A 22,177-nucleotide genomic window follows, 5' to 3' on the forward strand; every position below is an offset into this window, starting at 1 on the left:
ACGATTAAGCACTTTGTACTACCCTTTTACACACTTGAAGCGCCTGAGCCAGGCATCCCAACTATCGTAACTCGACTTGGTTTCAGGTGGAATAATCTGTTATTTGCCATCATGGTGGATGTTCGCATACCAATGCTAATATAACAATCCGTTGAGCAAAGTTGTGTCTTTTGTGGAAAAGACTTACGTCTTGTCCGTCGTTAGACTTGCTCTTGACATAGCTCCGGTGTCGATGACTAGTGCAGCTAGAGTGCAGCCCAGATCGGGCCACAGCTGTGTCTACTAGGGTAGGAACCTACAATGCACGCTCGCTCTTCATGCTGAGGTGTAACGGCGCGTATATATCCTGCATGACCCTCAACCCGCACCCCCTTGTTTCATCAACTGCTCTCTTCGCTGCCGCATTCTCATCTCCTCCATCTCTAACCATTCCATCTCACGTCTCCTCTGCGCCTGAACATGTGGCGAAGGCTCAGCCGCTGGCTCCTGGTCAGTGAACTCTGGTGCATAATGCCCAGTATCATCAAGGTGCTGGTGCTCATCTCGCTGATCTGGTAGCTCGCCTGGTCGCTCGTCTGTCCTGAGTTCATACTGTGCGTGCGAGGGCCCTAACTCTTGTGTATACTTTGCTCCAGACAATTCCTGGTAGATTGGCTGGTGCGTCATGTCTCTACTTGTTGCGTCTAGCTCTCCCTTGAGGGGCGCGTCGTCGCCTGGGTTGACTGTAACTTCTTTCTTCGGCCTATTCTTGCGCCACAGGAAAAGTAAAATTCCACACATTACAAGGAAGAGGAATATGGCCCCCATCACGATTCCCGCAATTGCACCACCTCCTAGCTTAGTAGAGCCACCGGAGCGTCCACTTTCCAGCTTATTAGAATCACTGGAGCTTCCACTACCCACAATGATACTCGATGTGGGAATTCTCCCTGTAGCTGAAGCCTGTCGTCCTGTCGGTGCCGTGAATCCGGAAAGTCCCAGCGTGGGAATTTCAGTTCCAGCCTTTGCCTCGACCAACCATACGCCTGATGTAGACTGGGGACAATCTCGCTTCGTTAAGGTTGGGTCATATGCGGTCGCTTTGACGCCTACCGGATTCAAAGTGGACCAACGTGATTGCAATGCTGTGTAATCGGCGAGCAGTTTTGGTGTCCCTGTAGCCTGATCATTTGAATATTCAACCAGACCATATTTGTTTACCCCCATGGTCCATTCGTAGATGATGCTTCCCGAGTATCGATCGTTCATGTCTCTCCCAAGAAGCGCAACTTGGTCATTGAAACTTCGATTTTTGACATGGTTGCAACCTGTTTCGGATAGGAAAATCGGAATATCGTATCCATTCGCGCGTGCGTATAGGGCGTCGTAACCGGATTTCGCCATAGAGCTTTCGCCACACCACCCATAGTTGTCTAGAGCAAAGAAATCAGCGGCGATGTCTTCGTTACCACAGTCGAGGTAATTTTGTAGCAAATTCGTTGTCGTCTCATCAGTAGAAGAGTAGCCTATTGGAATCTTTCGGTACTGCATCAGGTCTCTATAACCTTTCATATCGGCAATGACTGCTTTGATAGCTGGTGCAGCAATGGTCGTATTGACGTCATTGATTACTTCATTGCCTGCAAAGAGAGCAAGTAAATTGTCGTATTTGTGTAGACCATCGAGGACTTTGGCGAACTGGTTGCGTAGGTTGAGTGTCCATATGGGTTTCTCCTGTTGCATTTCAATCAGTCCATTGGTAGTTGTGTAGCTATCAAACGAGCCACGTACTCTATTGATAAAGAAGGTAGGTGTTGACATATCGCATATGACGTAGATTCCCTCATCTGCGAATGCTTGCATACACTCATCAAGATTCAAGGTAGGGTCAATGGAATATACGCGGACAACATTGGCTCCGGTTGCACCTATTAGCTTTGCGTCGATCTTGCACTGTTGGCCATTTGTGAGGTAACTCGACGATAAAGAGCTGGCGAATTCATATGTAATGCCTATGAGAGTTAGAAAACGAGTATCAAGCATTGGCTGAACCTACCTTTTACATAAAATTGATTACCCTCGCTAGTAAAGAATTTGGAACCTTTGATTTCAATCGTGGGGATGCCGGTAGCTGTACGACAGGCAACCAAGGCGGCGGTAATAAGACGTTGTATAGTGACCATGTCCGCTTTCTGTTGATACTGTGCCTGTATCGATCGAGATCGAGCAGGGCCTACGCTCGTCCCAAGCAACAGAACAGATCCAACACGACAAGATGTGGGAGAACAAAGAGTGGGCTCACTACTTCTAAACCAGTGTTATTAGCATTAGGCGTTCCATGATCGGCCTAGACTAATTTCGAAGGTGTTTGGGGTTGTAGGGGGCTGTGCCGCAAAGGCCAAGACTCATAAAATGCCAGCACCTGCATACGGTTGCTTCTCCATAGACCCAAGTACTATATCTGGGGCTGGGAGACGTATCGCTACAGCCGACTGTGAACCATCGATACGATCGGGGAGGAATCTAGCCTAGCAATGGACATAGCTCAATGAGAACCACGACGACAGAACAAATGAAGCTGTTCAACATACAGGGTCCCAAAACGGTGGCGCATATCCCAGTCATGCAAGCCAATCATCGCTTTATATCCAGCTACTATCGTGGAAGATACCTAGGTAGATCTAGCCCTCTGCAGGTTAGCGGCGCGTCCTCCTTCAGCCCCGCCCAGGCTTCAATGCAATGTCCCTCTCGAAGCGCCCTCCAGGGGCATCCGTCACACCTAAGCAGCGCCTGGTACTTGAAGTTCATCTCTGACTGGCTAAAACTTATGAATCTTTCGTTCAGCACACCGAGTTCTGTTCCACATTTTCCCTCAAGACTGTCAAGACCCATCACCTCCTCAGCTGCAAGGGTCAGCATAAATCGGGAGGAGCCAATGCAATGTTACCTGGTCCTTACACGCCTCTTCAAACACATATTCAGCATCCTTACTAACCACAAAGTGAATTCACGCAGAAAAAGGTGAAGAGCGAGTGCCTTACCACACGTAACACTTTTGTATCGTATAAATCGTAACCTAGGGCGCGCCTAGCTCTAACAGCATCTACACTCTACCACTTGGCCTCCTTTTTGGCCAAAAATACATTCAACACGTTGACCACCTTCTCCAACGCCGCCAGCCACTTCTCGAGCTCAGCCTGCACCTTGGTCTCGTCATCACCCAGCTTCTTGTAGAAGTCCTTCCTGTATGGTGTGGCGCTCATAGCGGCGCTGAAGAGCGGCTTGACTACGAAGGAGTGGTGTGGCTTGAGCGTGTTGCCGTAGGCGTCGCGGAACGAGTCGGAGAGTTCTTTGGAGGGGTTGGTGATGTTGTGGCGGAGGGCTTGGGCCGTGAAGTCGAGACCGCTGGAGAAGTAAGGGTTAGTGGCGTGGACAAACATTGGAACATGTGTTGGGCAGGATGGAAAGGAATGAAGTGGACTTACCGGTTGAGCCATACTAGGCCTTCGGTGGCAGTGTGCTTCTTCTCCTTGAGCTCGTTGAGGACGAGGTCCTGGAGGGTTTCTGAGAGCGTAGGGGCGGCCAATTGGCGGTCGCGGATTTTCTGCTCCACGTCAGCAAGAAGCTCTTTTCTCTACCGTTCTCAACTCCTCTTCATTGTCGTGTCGTACCTTGATGTTGCCGCTCATGTCATTCTTGACAGGCTTGAATGCCGCCGAACCCAGAACATCTGTCAACCCCTAATTAGCACTGCTCAGAACAGGAACGACGAGTGTACGTACCGAACAGCGTAGTCAAGCTCTCCGCAGCCTCGAGGAACTCAGTTGTCGAGATAGCACTGTCCTTGGCAGCATCGACAGGTACATCAACGAAGCTCTTCTTGACCGTGTCGAAGAAGGTCTGGCCAGGGGGGTATGCAGCAGCCATTGTGTTCTGAATTCAAATCGATGCCTGTTTGGAAGTAGCAAATCTGAGTAAAAGTCTGAGGTTTGGAAAGAAGAGAAAAGAAGCTTTAGTTAGAAACTTTGCAAAGGTGGTCTCGTCCAAGCGGTGAGGTGTTCAACACGCACGACGCGTGGTGGGGCCTTGCGGCTAAGGACATGCTAGCGCGGGGAAGGAGTGACGAACGAGGGTCCACCTTGGCGTCTAGCCGTGAGGAAGGAGCTATGACGCGACATCGGAAGAGTGCTCGTTTACTCCGCAGTAGTGATGTCCTGGTTGGAGAGAATTGAAAGATATAACATATTACGGGAGCATAGATTAGCACACAATATATAATCAAGCTGTGTAGAACACACCATCCAAATAGCTACTCCTAGTCTTTCTACAACCTATCAAGATGCCGTCACACGTCCGCGAAGTCTCCAGAATCCACCGCATCGCGTCCATCCCAGGCGACGGCATCGGCGTCGACATCACGGATGCAGCCGTTGAAATCCTCAACGTCCTAGCCAAAACTATCGGAGGGTTCGAATTCGAATTCACCACCTTCGATTGGAGCAGCAAGAAGTTCCTCGAGCGAGGCTGGTACATGCCGCCCGACGGCCTCGAGCAACTCAAGAAGTTCGATGCAATTTATTTCGGAGCCGTGGGCTGGCCCGATGTATGATAGCCCAAGTGTTCGAAAATGCTATGTACTGACTGTGTTTGGAGGTGCCGGATCATATTTCCCTCTGGGGCCTGATCCTACCCATTCGGAAGTCACTTAACCAGTATGTGAATGTGCGACCGACGAGGATCTTGGAGGGAACGAAGAGTCCGCTCGCCGATTGCCAGAGAGAAGACCTTGACTGGGTCATCATCCGCGAGAATAGCGAGGGCGAATACTCTGGGCAAGGCGGGACATCGCACGAGTCCTCACCTCACACCGTAGCGACCGAAGTTAGTATCTTTACACGCGTGGGCATTGAGCGTATCATGCGCTTCGCCTTTGAAACTGCACGGTCCCGGCCGAGGAAGAAGTTGACCATGGTGACGAAGAGCAATGCGCAGCGACACGGCAAGTCGACTTCCTAGAAGTATCATATCTCCTTGCTGACGTGCAACAGGCATGGTCCTCTGGGACACGGTGTTCTACGAAGTCGCGAAAGAGTATGGTGACGTCGAGATTGACAAGATGCTGGTGGATGCCATGACCGTACGCATGGTTCTGCAGCCGAAGAGTCTAGACACGATTGTCGCGACCAACTTGCACGCTGACATCCTCTCTGATCTCGCCGCCGCTCTTTCTGGTAGTATTGGAATCGCACCGTCAAGTAACCTTGATCCTACGCGTGCGAATCCGAGCATGTTTGAGCCTATTCATGGCTCTGCACCAGATATCGCGGGTAAGGGCATCGCGAACCCTGTAGGAGCGTTCTGGAGTGCGGCGGAGATGGTGAGGTGGGTTGGCGAGGAGAAAGCCGCTGATGGATTGATGAAGGCAGTGGAAAACGTAACTGCGAGGGGCGTGAAGACGAAGGATCTTGGAGGAGGCGAGGATACGAAGGGTGTTACGAAGGCGGTATGTCAGGAAATTGAGACTCTGTTCGCATCCACTTGAGTAATGTAAGCCGCCTGGATAACAGGGAACAAAATTACACATACCTGTAACCCTCAGCACTCCTTTTCCAAGACCGAACGAAGGGTATCTTATAATTGAGAAGCCAAATCGTAGTGTACCACATCTCACTCCAAGAATATGGCCGGTATCTCACTCCTCCCCTCCACAACTCTACTCCTCATCTTCCTCTCTCTCTGCTTCCGCCCATCCCCCACTTCCAAAAACTCGAACCAATTTCTCCACACCCAAACAGCCTTCCCCTCAATCAACCCCTTGCTAATCGGCCCAAAGTCATTGCTATCAAAGCTCTTGCGCCAATTATCCCCCTCGACCCAAACATGGCCATACGGGACAATAATTTTGCCCATTGCATCGCCTGTGCCTTGTATCGCATCTTCATCACTATCCGGCAGACCATCAGGCATGCCCTGCATCCTACCCTCCCTCATAGCAGGATCCAGCACATATCCGCGGGTGGGATACACAGCATCCCCTTCAATTGCTACTACACGCTTAATGCCCATCTCCTCTGGTTTATGCGGCTTCCAAAACGTGACTACATCTCCCCTTTGTACACCCCACTCGACCACTTCTTCTTTGCCTCCTGTAGCTTTGCGCTGTTTCGCCGATCGCTCCAGGTACGGGCGAAGTACCACCCAATCCACCCTTCCTGTCTCATGCGTGTCGGGACTCAGCGTCGGCGCCATGGAGGATCCGCGTACACGGTCTAGCTTCACGTAGTGGTCGCGTACCCAGATCAGAGCGCACAAGCCGACGACGACGTTTGTGGACCATGCGGCGAAGCGCGCAGAGGAGCGCAGGCGAGGGTTCTCGTACCATCGCGGTGGTAGAGGAAGGGGTGTGGTGGTACGTAACGAGGGTGCATGTGCTATGGATGGCTTCGGAAAAGCTCGTGGCGCTGCTTTTGCGACAGGAGGAGATTTGACTGGTATTCGGATTGGCGGTTTCGGAGGCATATTGAGAGATTGGCGTAAATTAGGTGCAACTGTGCTTGTGGTGACTGCTTGACCTCGACACGAATGGGTTTGGATGATCTTGGTCTCGATGCGCTGTCACGTGCTCTTCAATGTTGCATCAGCTTGCATATGCTAGATGATCAGATTAGATTCCTAGCCGTTGAGGGGTCTCGAACATCAAGTGAGCAAATTCAGCCTGGACCAAGTCCAATGCCCGCGGGTTTGTTCGTTCTCTAACATAGAAGACGTTTAGGTTTTCAGGGAGTACTCGGGCATTGAAGATGATTTGTTTGGTGTGAATGAAATTCAACAAGTATCAGCGTATATCAAGCTAAATGGCGGCTTATAGTACAGGACTAGTACATATCCACAATATGCAATCGCTCATCCCATCGTGCCCATGCTCGTCAACCCATAAACAAAATCTACTTCAAGGACTTGATGACCGCGTCCGCATACTCGTATGTCTTGGACTTACCGCCGAGATCACCGGTGATAGTCTACAAGTTATTAGCAACGAGACCAAGGAGCGGGAATTAGTAGTGCTTACCTTGCCCTCAGCAAGGACCTTGAAGATAGCCTGCTCGATGTTGGCGGCTTCCTTGTTCAAGCCCATGTGTCGCAGCATCATGATGGAGCTGAGAAGGAGCGCGGTGGGGTTGGCGAGCTGCTTGCCAGCAATATCAGGTGCTGAACCGTGGACAGCTTCGAAGATGGAGCACTTGTCACCAATGTTGCCAGAGGGGGTCAGGCCAAGACCACCAATGAGACCAGCGCACATATCAGACAGAATATCTCCGTACAAGTTGGGCATGACAAGGACCTTGTCGTTGTAGGGAACGGGGTCTGTGACCATCTTCAAACAGGTGTTGTCCAGCAGCTCGGCGTCGAACTCGATGTCGGGGAACTCCTTGGAGATCTCGCGGGCAGTGCTCAGGAAGAGACCGTCGGACATCTTCATGATGGTGGCCTTGTGTACGGCGCGGACCTTTTTCCTGCCAATGTCGCGGGCGTGCTGGAAGGCGTATCGCAGAACGCGCTCCGAAGCGTCACGGGTGATGAGCTTGATGCTCTGTACAACACCGTCGACAACAATATGCTCGATGCCAGAGTATTCTCCCTCGGTGTTTTCACGGATCAGGACCGTGTCGACATTGTCGTAGGGTGTCTTGTAGCCAGCGATGGATCGGCAGGGTCGGACGTTGGCGAAGAGGTTGAAGGTCCGGCGCAGCGTCAAGTTGAGCGAGACGTGGCCCTTGCCAATGGGCGTGGCAAGCGGGCCCTTGAGGGCGACCAGGTTCTTCGTGACGCTGGCGATGGCCTCATCGGGGATAACGGTCTTGCCATCCTCGTTCAACCGCGGGGTCACGTCGACTGACTCCCACTTGATGGGTACGTTGGCGGCCGAGTAGATGTCCTTGACTGACTGCGCAATCTCGGGACCAATACCGTCACCTTCGATGAGCGTGACGCTGTACTTGCCGTCGTTGCCCTTGGTGCCCGTGAACTTGGCCACCTCGGAGGCATATGTGCGGGTCGAGGCCTATATGGTTGCATCAGCATACCCTCCTTGCTACAATGTAGCCATTGGCAGCACCTGCGATGCTGCCAACAGGCCCATTGCAGGACTCGAAGCTCACCTGGGATAGCGCGGGCGCCCATCTCGAGGAGCGGTTCGCCTGGCGCAGGCATTGCCGCGCGGGGGCGGCGAAGGAGCGAGCAGCCAACATTGTGAGTGTGAGAATGTATTCCTGCTACCCAATTGAAGCTACTCGGGCTGTGATAGCACGAAGTAGAGGCTGGCGGTGGACGGCGGAGGTGTGGGTGTGCAGGCGCAAAGCTCGGCGACTGAAAAAGCAAGCCCCGGCCGCGGCTATCTCCGCCAAGCCCTGCACCTGCCCTCTCCGTCATAGCATTTGTCTGAGGTCATGGTATTGGTTCTCTACTGACCGAAAATATTGATGCCTTGAAGTCGCATGTATCTTTTGTAAATGCCCGTAAGTCAGCGGTGTCTTTGGATCCATGTTCATAAGGGCTCACACCCAGTGCCGCAACGGACGTCTGGTGCCAAGTCGATTGTCACATGCGCGCGATTTAAAATCTTCCGTCTCAAATATAGACATACAACTACGACATGTTTACTTGAATAAACCAGGATGCTATACATTCATTTAGAACATCAATCGGGTATCACAACTCCAAATCAGACATGTCGTCGAACTCATGCAGCCCTACGTTCTGACTGACTACCTCTCGTGCGTCCTGCGAATGTTGCGTACAAATCGTAAATCTTTTCAAAGTCATATAGGCATTTCAATAGGAGGCGACCCCGGTGTAATAGGCGACACAGGCCAGCTCGTCCGATTGCCCCTATTCCAGCTCACTCGGTCCCCAATATTCTCCTCCAAGGGCGGACTCGCCATGAAAGCTGGAGTAGCTGGAGTCGGCAGTTCGGCGAAGTAGATATTCGCCATCTTCGTCTCAACGAAGGTGGTTCGGGCTGTATTGGGGGTCGCTGGAACGAATCCCTTCCATAGCTTAGTCTGTCGATAGTGGCGGCTCGATGGCGAATGCCTTAGCTTATAGCGGCGGTAGATAAGAAGGGCTATTGATATGAAGAGGAGGATGCCGATTATACCTGTGAGGTTATGAAGTCAGTATCTGCGTGAGATGAACGCTAGAGGTAAGGATGGGATATAGTCCAAGCATTTATACAATACACGTTTACAAAGTGTGCGAACGGGCAGACATACCAACGGCAACGCCGATGCCTAGGGCAGCGGACTTAGAGAGTCGAGAATCGTGCCTCAAAGCTAGTGGAGGAGGTAGCGGTAGAGCTGATGATGATGACGATGGGGTAGACGAAGAGGCGTGACTAAACGTCGTTGAACCCTGCAAAACACTTCGACTGAGCGTAGAAGATGCGGTCGCTGAAGGAGTGTTGACTCCAATTCGAGAAACTGGGAGCGTCGCAGCAGCCGAAAACACGACATCGTTGATCTCGCCGTGTCTGATAGGAGCAAAGAGTTGGTCAAGCCCAGGCGTGGTTCGTGAGCTCATCTGGACACCGTTCTCTTTGATCTCAAGATAGCAGGTACGCCCGTGCACGCGATTGCTGAGCCGGTAGGTTTCATCGCTGTTAGGCTGTATCGTCCATAGCATCGACTCGTCCGCCTTCACATTATTGTAGATGACGGGGACTTCATCCTCGCAGGTTCGGCTCGAGCTGCTTGTTGCCAGGTACCCATTTGAACCAGAGGCCTTTGTTCGTAGCAGGTAGGTCGATGAGTTGTGCGGAAAGAATTGCCATTGCTGGCTGGGAGTGTTATCATCCGAGTTGGTGATGGACACTATCCCCGTGTCTCCATTGATGTAGGGATATGTGCCTGCTAGCCACTGTGACGGCTGTCCAGCTATCGTGAGGCTGTACCAGGAGTTGGAATCGATCTCCATACCAGAACGACTTCTAAAAGGCCATCAACGAAGCATTCGAACTGAACGGACAAAGGAAAGCGACGATCAGTCGCCAGAGTGTACATGCACTTGCGCTCCTCTCTGAACACTGCTATTTCGACCGTTTTGATGTTGTGCTTAAGCGCTCAATGATCGGGCCGTGGATGCCGCATCCACAGTGGATAAAAATGGGCGCAGAGGTGTGCATGTTTGGCCAGTCTGATGAGGCCAAGATCGGAGAACCTATTGGATTACTAGACCAAATTTGGTCATCAACTTATTGGGAGATGTTTGCAGACTAAACAGCGTGTAAGAGGATACGAATTCGCTCTGGGCTCTGCAGGGTGACCAACAGCAGAGGTTCTGAGAGCGTCTAGGTGTTGACTGCGCTGTTGTTATTCGGCACTTGCAGTAACGTATTGTCGTGCGTGCAGATGGTGAGCAGTCTCGGCGGTTAGAGAACGCCACCAAGCCCTCGCCCCAAGTCCCACCGCTCAAAGGAAGTTGTCTGAATTAGAAGGCGCAATGACGGGCCTTATTATGCAGCGAGAGAAATGATTATTTTTGGAAAAAAAGACTCGAATTGTTTCGGATGGAGAAGTAGGCTTCCTGGGAGGTTGCTCAAGGCGCTGGGAAGCGAAGAAACGCGAAGACTCGCTAATAGCGAAACAACATCAAAAGAGAGTGTGAAGATACTTAAACTACATCGAAAGCCCTCCTGTTCAGAGCTCTTCGTAGTGTTGGGCGCTGGGAGAACGAAGGACGATGATTGAGTGATACCTACAACGCAGCGAACCTGCAAACGAAATAGTGCTGCGAGACTCAACGTATTCAGTGCTGTTTTTCAGGTTGCAAATTCCTCGCCATGCTGTCGCAAGGAATATGATACCGTCCGTACAGCCAGAGGGTATGAGGAGAGCGCGTGTGCCACCCCCCTCAGATGTTGGCCACACTGAGAACTTGGATCAGGCCATGATTTTCCGCGACCGAAGCAAGAACAGGTTGTCTGCAGTGGCGCAATTGAATTTAGATTGGCGATGTCGTGAGATGTGGGGTAAAGCAACCCGCAAAGGGCGAACAGCAGTCTGTTGTTGATCCCCCGCTGCACTACGGGTGTACGGCATGCTGCCCTCTCCAAAGGCGATTAAAGGCAAAAGGCACGTCATGTCTGGATCTTATGAATGCGATGCTGGCTGTTCTGCGTTTCGAGGGTCCACATGGCGAGCGGAGTCAGTTTGAGAAGTTGAAACTGGGTATAAGTTGCGAGAGCTACCAAGCAGGCAGTGCAATCCGTGCTAGAAACTTGGAAAAGCAGGCTGGCCGGGTTTATTACGACCGGAAAGTTAATTACTATCGGAAAGCGGCACCTTAGCGACCGGGATACTCCAGCTGTACGCGTGGAGCCGCTCGTAGGGCTGGCTAGACTTGTTGGACGCCACCAACGCTAGTATCTTGCTCGTCATCGGCTGGCGCTACCTACCTTGGACAGTCGATCAAACTCAATTCGCCTCGTGTGTTATTCCCAAGCGTCGGTCCCATCACTCACTTCTGCGGCTAGAGTGAGACGAGTCAGGAACGGCTATGACGACACTTGTGTCTCATGGCTCAAACGCTTCAGCGGCGAATTCGCCGGCTTGAATCTTAGCGACTGTGGCTCGGGCCTCTCAACAAAAGGGGATGACATGATGCAACACGGATATCAGGAGAATCGCGTTGGACTGCATCGGGAAAAGTCTAAAAGTGCATAATTGTTATTCCAGTTCATGATTGGGGGCGCAATGCAGCCCCCAATAGATCAGCAAATTGGATAGCCTTGATGAAATGGCAATGTGGAAGCTTGCTCGACTGTTTCAGGAAGACGAGTTAGTCGTCGGTGGCTGAATTGGCCAGGAGTAGCAGGCTACGGCGCTCGCACTAGCCGTGTTTGTTGATGAGCATCAGGAAGAGGTGGTCGAATTGAGCGCATCGGTGAAGGACGCATAGCTAGACTGGGCTTCTGCACGAAGCTCTGCAGAAAAGAGGTGACCATTGCAGAAAGGCTAGAGGAATGCGTCTCGTGTCGTTGGTCCCACGCCTCTCCTCCTCCCAGCTGCCCTTGTTTGACCAACTGCAGCCCCCGGGGCCACATTCCCCGTCATGGTCGCCCGCACAACCAAGCTCGCCATAATTCGTCATGGCCAACAGACAGCCGGCGGCCTGTGGGTCCCTCCCCAGACCAAGGCTCGCTGCAACTGCGGATAGCGAGCAAGGAACGCGCCAATCATGCCAGCCCGCTGCAGCATCCAAATTACCGCAACCGGTTTGGTCTCAGAGGCGAGAGGTGCAGGCTGCCTGTGTGGCGTCATGAGCCAGTGAATGAGCTTCGGGTTACGTTAGAGAAAATGGCAAGAGGCGGTGCGACATGATGCAGTAAGGGCCACCCATCAGGGCGTTTGTTTGTCGCAGGAGCCATGGTGACGGCCCCCATTGGGAGCTAGGTGCACCTTGTACCATGAGTATAAGAGACCTGCCTCCGCCTTGCTCCCTCTGCTTCATTCCTTCCACTCACTAAACTACAATCACTCAATCACTCACTTTTCAATCAACCAACCAACAAACCCACTCCATCAATCTAAACCATCAAGATGCGTTTCTCCATCGTCGCCACTCTCCTCGTCGCTGGCGCTGCCAACGCGCAGATCGCCTCCCTCGCCTCGTCCCTCCGTGGTGATGTCTCCTCCATTGTCGGTGGCGGCTCTTCAGCCATTGCCTCGCTCACCTCTGCCATCGGCTCCGTCGCTTCATCCGCCACTGGCTCTGCTGGTTCCGACCTTGCCTCGAGGGCTTCCTCCGTCGACGCTGGCGCTTCCTCTGCCATCGCCAGCTTGACCAGCGTCGCTGCCAGCGCTACCGGATCCCGCGCCGCCGAGGCCTCCTCGCTTGCGAGCTCCCTCAAGTCTCAGGCCAGCTCTCTTAAGAGTGCTGCAAGCTCCGCTGCTTCCTCTGCCTCGGCGGGTGCTGCTGCCCCTACTGGCCTCCCTGCCATGGGTGCTGTTGCCGGTGGTCTTCTCGCCGTTGCTGGTCTCCTATAAATGGAGTCGGCGCTCTGGTCGATCATACATCGATCCTCGACGTGAAAAGTTTTGCTTCGACGGCTTCTTCGAACGGTTACACCACCTTCGGCTCCGACTGAACTCGGTTTCGTCTCGAACGGGATAATGCATGGAATGGATGGATATGGATAGGATACACGATGGAGTTAGGGATTAATGAGTCACTTCATTACCGCTGTAATAACTGAATTCAACCAAAACACATTCAACACTTCCCCAATCAGTTGTACCACTGCTTGCCCCCCTGCGTGCGCCTCTTGATGTTGTGCAAACAAGGAATAGTTCTTGATCATTCGACTTTCTTCCTTGCCCAATTGACCTGCCCTTGTTGCATCCTCTTATATCAATACCTACTATGAAGTCGACATTCTCCACATAAGTTACACGGGGCCGTTGCTGATCTCCCAAAGCTGAGGTTGAGGTGCGGAGTGTGTGTGTTGGCAAGCAAGCGATCGTTTTCCGATACAACCTGACGTCAGACCGCGCGTCCCCCATCTGGGGCTGGTTGCGGAAGGCGCTAGGATAAATATGCCGGCACACGGATACGCGCATCCGCTAGAGCTTATCCGTCCGATCCATGTATCAGAATCCGTTTCTCCATGCAATGTCACAATGGCAATCACACCATGCAAATCAACATAGTCAGCTCCGCAGATTATGTTGCCAGAGTTACGCCCGCCTTCGTGCTATTGCGCTTCGTAACGTTGTGCGACACGGGTCGCATGTCTGGTTCCTAGCGCGCGAGCACAACATTCGGGAGTCTAGTGCGTGATACATGCACAGCGCATCCGCTTGCGACTGGATGCTTTGTTGCGGGGGAAACCCGTTTTGTATTGTCGGGGGCGGAGGCCTTTGCGTGCTATTCGCTACATGCGTTGGGAGATACCCTGGGTCATATACAACAATACCACATTTTCAAACAATAACACATGAACAAAATGCATACTGACGCCCATGGGAAGCGCCGGTCGAATGCAGTCGAGAGCGAATAGTCTACGTACAGGGCGACAGAGTACTCGGTCATGCGAGCCATATATACCAAAGTGTGCACATTGTCAACAGGAAACAAGGTAGTCCATTCACAACGTGAGGCGTAGTACATAAAGTCGCATCTTACCTTCTTCCTCGCAACGCAACCCAATCCCACCAACTTTAGCTAGTATCAACAACATGGTAAGCATCACGATCATCTGCGCTCTCTTGACAGCCGCATCCGCAGCTACAAACACGACTACTATGTCCAACTTCATATGGCCCCCGCAACACAATGGCACAGCCATGCACGTATCCCACTACAACATTACAAAGCGTCTAGAGGCCGTCCTCAATCCACAGCAGGTAAAGTCGAACACCACCCACGCAGCGACAACTCTTGCCATTGCCATTACGGGTGCTGCTATTTCCGCCATCGCCGCATGCACAATAGCCTACATCTACTTCCAGCGCCGTTCTTCCAAAAAGACGAACGCAAAAAAGAAAATGGACGTAGAAGCGAGTGCAGAGAGCTTCAACGCGCAGCAGCCAGCGTCTTGTGATGTTTCTTCGATATGTACACTGCGCGTGGAGCAGCCTCTAGGGGGTGGTGACCTTGGTGCTGCTGGCCGCGATGGCCCAGGTGAGACTGGAACTACGCATTATACGCACGCTTGTGAGAGTGGTTTGTCGCGCCTCGACGAGGTTGATTTGGCTGATGTGCCGGACGTGCAACGGACTGAGGTTAGGTGAGATGCGTTCCTTTACGCTTGGTATCGTCATGAGCATCCTATTGCACGAGTTGTGGGTGGTGATGAGGACTTATTAACCTATGAGTTTCATATCTCTAGAAATCAACGATATACACTTTGGAACTAAATTTTCCCTAAGAATCATATTATGCTACTGATGTGAAGAAATAAATACATGATCTCGTCACCTTAACAGCGCTTTGCAAACTCGAATTGAAGCCTACTAAAACTCCTCAGCCACATTCAGAAAAAGAAGCTCATCACTTCAAGCAGATGCTTGGGTGAGATTATATTGTTTTGCCAACGCAATCCACGGGTTCGGTTCGTCGACCTCGCAAGTCGTGTTCGCAGGCGGAAGAGTGGCGTCAAGCATATATTGTTTTTCATACTTCGAGACACACTTTGCTTTCTGAAAGTGGGCGCAGTGCTACAGCGATGGTTAGCTTCCATTGGTTTCTAAGTCTCGGATGGGATGACTTACTCCGCTATTGTTGAATACTAAGAGACCCGAGCCGGGAAAAAGTCCATGCATCTTCTTTGCCGCTGGGAGTGGAGTGATGGGGTCGGCGATGGAGCCAATGAACAAGATGGGCGCACTCGTATTTTTCACTCCAGGGATGCCTAGAGGTGTTTAGCACTGTTTATCTTGAGGGGGGCATAAGTGTCTACTTACCGTCGAACTTCTGGCTCTCCGGTGGATGAATATCCAACTTGCTACAAATCGGCCCACTAAAAGAAGCAATGCTCAAGCCACCATAGATGCTTGCATTATACATGCTATTCATGAAACCCTTATAGTCCTCGAACTTTGTGTAATTGGACCGCCCATTGGCGTCCAGACAGGCAATCAAAGTCCGAGCCATCCGAGCATCATACGTTGGCGCGTAGGTAGAGATCTGTGCCTTGACCGAAGCACTAGACAGCAGTTCGGTGTTACCAGTCTGAAGTGCAACAAGGCCGAGATCCATGGCCACAAAGGAAGCAGGAGACAGCATGTATGAGGTGGAGAACATGCTGCTGGCAAAGTCTTGCCACGTGAGAACAAATGGCGTGAGAATAAGACCAGACTGAGCAAGTGCCGTGGACGACGTATTCGAGAGCGGGTCCCCGAGGCCAATCGGCGACTCCTTAAGAGCATCGAGTAGATTCAAGTATCGCTGCTCAATCTGTTCCCCTGACGTGGCATTTTGGTGAAACTCGCAAAGTCCAGGTCCAGCCTCGAAGCACCTCTTGAAGAACGATCGGGCAGCTTCATCGCTATCAACAATGGATTTTTCCCATCCTCCGTTGTAATAGTCTTCTAAATCCATCACACCGTCGATGATCATCCTCCCGACTCGATCGGGGTAGAGATTCGCGAATGTGGGACCCAGGATGGACCCGTAGCTGATTCCGTAGTACCATAGCTTCGCTTCTTTTGGCGGTTGTCCTTTGCTTTCCGCTTGAAGCTCAATGTAGTGAAGCATATCCTGAGCAGTAGCAACCGTGCTGGCGTATTTGGCGGTCCCATTTACGGAGTAGATTCTGGAGCACCATTTACCATATGCGAGGGCCGACTGGTGGCTGAGACGAAGCGCGTGATTCGAAGTGATGTCTGCAAGCGCGAATACATCCGTAAAGAAGGCGTTGCGGGCGACATATGGGTAGCGATCGGGAGGGAAGCAATCGCTTGACGGGCCACTATCCTGAACCCCACGTGGATCAATACCGACCAAAGAATACTGCGATCCAATCTTGTCCTGGATAGCTGCGTCATCCAAAAGCACCATTTCGACAGATGAGCCACCTGGGCCTCCAGGGTTGACCAAGACCTCTTGTGCATCTTCGCTCTCGCCAGGCTTCTTGATGATTGCTAGATTGATCGTTCCGACCGAGATGTTGCTGTAATCAAGGGGTACTTCTAGGAGTGCACATGTGCTAGAAAGGTCAGAAATCTGAGTATATTCGGCGAATTATGGATGCATACAAGTTATCATGACACGGATTCCATACAAGATTTTGGCTAGCAGTCAGCTATATGAGGTGTTAGTATGCTCAGGAACAATTCAATGGGTAGATGACTTACCTCTGAGAAGCCGAATACCATCGTACCATTACTCCTCGCAACCAGAGGAGAGCTAAGGCTGTAAGGTAGAGCAGCTGCCGCTACCGCAGCATAGCGCGAGTAGACCTTCATCTGGGGCGAATGGCGGTGTTTAAATGGGTGATGATGCTAGGAGAGAAGAGCTCGATGGGTGACAGGTTATGGTATTGTTGATGATGAAGAGGTGAGGTTTCCATCTTTATAGTCAAGAGAATTCACTGACAGAAAGCAGCTGAACCAGGGATAATTGAGCTCTCAGCTTGGCCATCATGGAAAACGCCTCGCTCAAGCTGCAAATCCATTGGAGTCGTGCTATCGTTACTGAATCTGGTACGATTACCGTTTAGTCCACGTTGTGCAAGGCTTCACAGCCTCCCGTGCACAGTAAGCACTGAACATTGCTGAACTGGGGCCCGTATGTCTATGCAAGAGTATTGCCCAAGGTGATGAAAGGTTTACTAGTTGGCGGAGGTGGTAGCTCGACGCTATTTCTTGGCCATGATATTGACCTGAAACGGTTAGACCGACATACTGATTTCGCGACATTATTACTCAAAATCGTTAGCGCGGTGTCACCGAAGCTGCGCAAATCGTGAGATGGAACGTGAGTCATATCAGACGGAACTTCTAGAGCTTACCGTAAGCCAAAGATCAAGACAGTACATTTCATCTAATCAAGTGCAGCTCGGATTGGGTGACGTCCTCGCTTGGCGAAGGTTTTCATCACATGAAATTTCCCCCAACAACTGCTGGCTGATACGCTGTCGTATTTGTCTTAGTATACACAATCAGCCCAATTTAGCCTTACCGCCCCCATACTTCCCCTCGGGGCCCTCCAGATGTGCGTCCAGCACCGCTGATTTGCCATCAAGCACATGCTTGATAGCTTCCGGTAACAATTTGCTCAACTCATCCGCAGTACTCGCGTGCGCAGCCCATATCTCACCACCAGAGGCCGCTTTCGCAATACCCGAGTAGTCCGGAGTTGGCGCAAAACTGATATTTAGCTCCTCATTGCTGACCTTTGAACCCTCGCCATCTGGATGAACGAGCAACATGGATCTTCGTGGTGCGTTCCAGCCTTTGTTGTTGAGCACGATTGTCAGGATGGGGATGTTGTAGCGCTGTGAGATCCAATAGACTGAGCCGGGGACAGAGAAAAGATATGTGCCATCACCGACGATCTGGCATACGAACTGCTTCTGGCCTTCGGTGTTGGTTGCGAGTTTTACCCCGAGGGCACCACCTCCAGACCACCCAAGTCCTCCACCTCCACAGTTAATCCACGAGCCGGGAAGAGTAGCTTGTATTTGATCTGCGACAAATCCGGTCTGTGTGACTGCCTCTATGGCCCAGATAGTGTCATTTGGGCAGAATTTCTTGAGTTGCGAGCAAAGATATGGCGTGCCGAAATGACCGTTGTTGTCGATCTTGGCTTCGCTGGCAATGGTTTCGAGCTTCTGCTTGTGTGACTCTTGCAGTGCTGACCATCGCTGTGAGAAATGCTGGGTGGATAGCTGCTCTTTGAGATTCGAGTCAAGGTAACCGTTCAACTGACTTAGCGATGTGTACGAGTCTGCGCGATAGCGTTGAATGGCGTTCAAGTAGAAGACAGGCATCTGCTGTTTTAGCGGATCGACGTCGACATGGAAGATCTTTGCGGTATCCTTCGGATGGCATTGTGTGTTGATCCAAGGCACATCACAGTCCAAGACTAGGATAACGTCGGCCGACTTGATGCTGGGATCGTTGCCATATCGCAGACCGAGCCACGCTGGGTGATTCGCTGGGAAACACAAGTCGCTTCCTCCAGTATCCAGGACTCGCAATCCTTTGATGTTGTCTGCTAGTTGTACCAGTTCTCGGACAGAGGCATGGTTTCGGCCCGAGTACCCTGTGATCACGAGCGGCTCCTGTGCGTGCACTAATGCTTCTGCGATAGTCTTGACTCCACTGGGCGGGAGAGCCGTTGGCTCCACTGGGTGCCAGTATTCCAGCTCTAGCTTATATGGGGTGAGGTCCTCCTGAATATTGGTAGGGCGAGGTTAGAATATGCCATATAGCTCGCACATGGTTATTCTTACCTCCATAGGCTCTCGCGCTCCATACAAATATACCGGGCCCCTTGGATCACTCATAGCGAATGATAGTGCGCGATTAACCATTTGCTGTTCGAGAATTAGCAAAATCTTAGCTCTCATTCCCATCATGACGCACCTTGACATTCTTGCCGGTCTTGATCTCGCCAGTATACCTACAGTATTGCGCCACAATCTGCTTCTGGTCTGGCACGTCCTGTATCCAGTGAATGTATTCGGTCCTGCTTCCACGCATCTCACCCTCAATGGTAAACGGGGACAGACCTGCGAATATGAGAACTGGCGCCCGTCCGCAAGACGCGTTGTGTACCGCAGCACCGAGGCCCTGTGTGCCGACATCGACATGTACGATAACGCATTGAGGTTTGCCGGTTAATCGAGCGTACCCGTCGGCTATTGAGAGCGCGACCATTTCATTCGGACAAGTGATGATCTTGGGAAACTGGCCCTTCTTTTCATTCTGGCCTTTGACAATAGCTTCAATAATCGAGGGATGATCGCTTCCTAGGTTGACGAACACATGGCTGACTCCATACTCCCACAAAGCCTCGAAGAAGGCGAATGACGCTGTGTATCTGTCTCGATTTAGTCCATATCATGCATCATGTGGTAGTTTATAGCGTACACCATAATTGCGGTCCAAGCTGTTGTTGTGGCTGTTGATGGCTATCACAAGGAGTTAAGTAGGTGGTTTGTCCGTGGTGAAGAAGATAGAGCAGTCTGCGGCTTGCGACTGTTGATTATGCGTCTCATAACTGCCCTCGGTTCTGAGGACAGCGGAGTTGACCATTGCCCCACCATGACGCGGGGAAGAGTTGTAATAGTTGGGGAAACCGAACAAAGTGGCAACGCACTTCGGCAGTCCGATAACGGCCCGCTTGTTCGTGGTCAGGTTCTAAGCATTGCATCCCACTCCAAGCCCAGCTTGCCGGATACTTGAAATCAATAGGCGCTGTATCCTTCGTCTGATCACTCATGTGATGATCTTTGGCTAATTGAGAGGTGTTGACAAGACCAAGATGCGGCCTTATTCCGGACAGCGGAACACGAACCGTAGTTGATAACGATAACAGACCCCTTGTAGGACTGACAACCTTGACACTCGCAACACTATTTGGCACTGCAATGCACACACCGTCTGTTACTTCATCTTGCAAATGCGCCTTCACGTAGGTTCACTCTATCGCGACCCGTAGCAATGCGGAGCTCCAATTAGGATCTAGAAAAGTTGGACTGCTGTCTCCAGTGGGAAGATCCGCCCTGAAGATATACGATGCTCACAAAGAGGATGGCGGTTTCAAACAGAGGCGCTCTGCTTCACATTAGACAGACAAAGGGTTCGTCGATGTCTTGGTCTTGTATTCTGCGATGTGTGCAAGGGTCTGCTGCTGTAACGTCTTCAGCATGAAACGCGTTTCATCGCAATCAAACCTCCCCAGATGTTCAAATAGCCTCTCAATCCCACGAGAGCAACTGACAGGCTATATAGTCACTTCACTCCGTTTCTCATTGCTTCTTTAAAATGCTCATCTCCACTCTCTGGGTGGCTTCGCTAGCTGCATTATCTACAGTTCTCGCCAGCACAGCGACATGCAGGCTTCCATCGCCGCAACTAGTGGATCACACCTGTCGAGGACCACCAGAAGTGTACACTGTTGAACCCAGCCAGGGAAAGGGCCTAGGCGTCTTTGCCTTGCATGATGTCGAGATTGGCGACATCGTCATGCGCGAAACACCCGTCGTCAAAATAAGCCCACCCGACTTCGTAAAAGGAACTGGTTACCCAATGGCTGCGATATCAAAGCTCGTCCGCCAGGAGTTCGAAACACTGTCACTTGACAAGCAAGCTGAAATCCTCTCCTTGACTTACCATGCCACTCCTGCGGAGATAGAAACCATGGATCAACTAGGCCTAATTTTCCGAACAAACGCATACAACACTGGCAAAGAGATCGGTCTGTTTCCCAAGATCGCCCGGATCAACCACTCGTGCCGACCGAATACCAGCTACTATTGGAGCGAGCGGTTGAACAAGCGAATCGTATATGCAACAAGGAAAATTAAGCAGGGTGAGGAGTTTTCTGTATCGTACATACCACTCCTCCTCACCCAGAAAGAGCGACAGGCACGCCTCGATCGCTATGGTTTCAAATGCCATTGTGAAGCGTGCGCCCAAGAACGCGCAGCTACGGAGGTCAGCGACGAACGCCGTGTCACTATAAATCAAGCCTTCATCGACTTCGAGCCTCAACTGATTCTCACGCCTCCCAAATCCAAGACCGCAACTCGACAGGCCCGAAAGAACGCCAACGCATCCCTCCAACTTGCCTCGCTTGTGCAGGAAGAAGGTCTCGCCGACTACTATGCGAAAGCCTACAGAATCGCTGCCATCAGTCATGCAAGAGTAGGGGACTGGGAACCTGCAGCTATATGGGCTAACAAGGGCTATGAGTTGAAGGTGATGGAAGATCCGCAATCGCCGCATACCTTGGAGCTGCACCATCTTACCAGCAACTTCCTCTCAAATTGGGAAAGTCAGTTGAGAAATCGATCGGCGATGCATGGCGGGCAGTGAGTGAGGGACCCACCGCTAACAAAATGATCGCCTATCCTAAATCATGGAACAATACTAGTTTCTTTGCAATTGACCCAATCGCTCTACGCATGTCTTGAACGGCCGGCGACTATACTACAGCTTCGGCGCCTAGGCTCAAATCGACATCGTCTGTACTCCTCTCAACGCACTCGTAAATGGATACGGATTATCGCCAATTCAAGCTAAGAGTTATTACTCATCCTGCATCGCCTATACTTGAAAGTATGAAACCGCCTTATCAAACGATTCAGTCTAATATTATACCAGGACTCTACCATGATTGTACCGCCACCATACTAGCGTGACTATCCCAATCTAGAGTTAGAGCTATAATGTCGAAATAGATTATTGAGATACACAGGGATCGATGCCGTGTTGCTGGGGAGTCGTGTCGGTCGTGGTAAATATAGTACCTAATTAGTGAACTTGGACAGCTTAATGACATTTTATTCTCCGGATGGGAGGCAAGGGGAACCGCATGAGAATTATTAGGGCAGAAGGAAAATTACATTTGGGCTTTGAGTCGAGGCGGTAGTGGTAGTTGTGCCGCCACTCGGCACAGGAAGACCCGCTAAGAAGCCCGCACCCGCCCTCAAAAAAATAAACTAAATAAATAAAATAAGGCAAAAGAT

At 51.4% G+C, this 22,177-nt stretch overlaps 11 protein-coding genes across 11 annotated transcripts; 5 read left to right on the forward strand and 6 right to left on the reverse strand.

Annotated features, from left to right (window-relative positions):
* Positions 1-7: 7 nt before the first annotated feature.
* Positions 8-2,311, reverse strand: K460DRAFT_327441 (glycoside hydrolase family 72 protein). Its single transcript, XM_040930670.1, has 3 exons — positions 2,036-2,311; positions 1,771-1,991; positions 8-1,713 (listed from the first exon to the last, which is right to left on the reverse strand). The coding sequence occupies exons 1-3, from the start codon at positions 2,160-2,162 to the stop codon at positions 358-360; spliced, it is 1,704 nt and encodes a 567-aa protein (XP_040793067.1). The 5' UTR covers positions 2,163-2,311; the 3' UTR covers positions 8-357.
* Positions 2,312-2,380: 69 nt separating this feature from the next.
* K460DRAFT_16928 (uncharacterized protein) lies at positions 2,381-3,047 on the forward strand. The gene has a single exon (XM_040926943.1). It carries the CDS (start codon positions 2,528-2,530, stop codon positions 3,002-3,004), a length of 477 nt encoding a protein of 158 aa, XP_040793068.1. The 5' UTR covers positions 2,381-2,527; the 3' UTR covers positions 3,005-3,047.
* Positions 2,836-4,022, reverse strand: K460DRAFT_361280 (glycolipid transfer protein). Its single transcript, XM_040932426.1, has 4 exons — positions 3,762-4,022; positions 3,651-3,709; positions 3,465-3,583; positions 2,836-3,384 (listed from the first exon to the last, which is right to left on the reverse strand). The coding sequence occupies exons 1-4, from the start codon at positions 3,904-3,906 to the stop codon at positions 3,090-3,092; spliced, it is 618 nt and encodes a 205-aa protein (XP_040793069.1). The 5' UTR covers positions 3,907-4,022; the 3' UTR covers positions 2,836-3,089.
* A 182-nt stretch (positions 4,023-4,204) lies between these two features.
* K460DRAFT_361281 (tartrate dehydrogenase) lies at positions 4,205-5,847 on the forward strand. Its single transcript, XM_040932427.1, has 4 exons — positions 4,205-4,582; positions 4,633-4,978; positions 5,028-5,516; positions 5,566-5,847. The coding sequence occupies exons 1-4, from the start codon at positions 4,319-4,321 to the stop codon at positions 5,799-5,801; spliced, it is 1,335 nt and encodes a 444-aa protein (XP_040793070.1). The 5' UTR covers positions 4,205-4,318; the 3' UTR covers positions 5,802-5,847.
* A 1,076-nt stretch (positions 5,848-6,923) lies between these two features.
* On the reverse strand, positions 6,924-8,228 carry K460DRAFT_271637 (uncharacterized protein; the record flags this gene model as incomplete). The annotated part of the gene is made up of 3 exons (XM_040927744.1): positions 6,924-6,998; positions 7,049-8,041; positions 8,139-8,228. The coding sequence occupies 3 exons, from the start codon at positions 8,226-8,228 to the stop codon at positions 6,924-6,926; spliced, it is 1,158 nt and encodes a 385-aa protein (XP_040793071.1).
* Positions 8,229-8,798: 570 nt separating this feature from the next.
* On the reverse strand, positions 8,799-9,558 carry K460DRAFT_273742 (uncharacterized protein; the record flags this gene model as incomplete). Its single annotated transcript, XM_040927906.1, has 2 exons — positions 8,799-9,136; positions 9,252-9,558. 2 exons carry the CDS (start codon positions 9,556-9,558, stop codon positions 8,799-8,801), a joined length of 645 nt encoding a protein of 214 aa, XP_040793072.1.
* Positions 9,559-12,575: 3,017 nt separating this feature from the next.
* Positions 12,576-13,022, forward strand: K460DRAFT_350562 (uncharacterized protein; the record flags this gene model as incomplete). Its single annotated transcript, XM_040931509.1, has 1 exon — positions 12,576-13,022. The coding sequence occupies one exon, from the start codon at positions 12,576-12,578 to the stop codon at positions 13,020-13,022; it is 447 nt and encodes a 148-aa protein (XP_040793073.1).
* Positions 13,023-14,213: 1,191 nt separating this feature from the next.
* K460DRAFT_400573 (uncharacterized protein) lies at positions 14,214-14,768 on the forward strand (the record flags this gene model as incomplete). Its single annotated transcript, XM_040936337.1, has 1 exon — positions 14,214-14,768. One exon carries the CDS (start codon positions 14,214-14,216, stop codon positions 14,766-14,768), a length of 555 nt encoding a protein of 184 aa, XP_040793074.1.
* Positions 14,769-14,947: 179 nt separating this feature from the next.
* Positions 14,948-16,901, reverse strand: K460DRAFT_301633 (alpha/beta-hydrolase). Its single transcript, XM_040929876.1, has 5 exons — positions 16,833-16,901; positions 16,734-16,780; positions 15,441-16,684; positions 15,249-15,388; positions 14,948-15,194 (listed from the first exon to the last, which is right to left on the reverse strand). Exons 1-5 carry the CDS (start codon positions 16,851-16,853, stop codon positions 15,033-15,035), a joined length of 1,614 nt encoding a protein of 537 aa, XP_040793075.1. The 5' UTR covers positions 16,854-16,901; the 3' UTR covers positions 14,948-15,032.
* A 685-nt stretch (positions 16,902-17,586) lies between these two features.
* On the reverse strand, positions 17,587-19,737 carry K460DRAFT_327461 (thiamine diphosphate-binding protein). Its single transcript, XM_040930671.1, has 4 exons — positions 19,575-19,737; positions 19,068-19,524; positions 18,935-19,018; positions 17,587-18,874 (listed from the first exon to the last, which is right to left on the reverse strand). Exons 1-4 carry the CDS (start codon positions 19,577-19,579, stop codon positions 17,639-17,641), a joined length of 1,782 nt encoding a protein of 593 aa, XP_040793076.1. The 5' UTR covers positions 19,580-19,737; the 3' UTR covers positions 17,587-17,638.
* A 330-nt stretch (positions 19,738-20,067) lies between these two features.
* Positions 20,068-21,524, forward strand: K460DRAFT_382200 (SET domain-containing protein; the record flags this gene model as incomplete). Its single annotated transcript, XM_040935398.1, has 2 exons — positions 20,068-20,118; positions 20,546-21,524. The coding sequence occupies exons 1-2, from the start codon at positions 20,075-20,077 to the stop codon at positions 21,522-21,524; spliced, it is 1,023 nt and encodes a 340-aa protein (XP_040793077.1). The 5' UTR covers positions 20,068-20,074.
* Between the last annotated feature and the right edge of the window lie 653 nt (positions 21,525-22,177).

This window comes from Cucurbitaria berberidis (genome assembly GCF_010015615.1).
Source record: "Cucurbitaria berberidis CBS 394.84 unplaced genomic scaffold K460scaffold_1, whole genome shotgun sequence".
Lineage (NCBI taxonomy): Eukaryota > Fungi > Ascomycota > Dothideomycetes > Pleosporales > Cucurbitariaceae > Cucurbitaria > Cucurbitaria berberidis.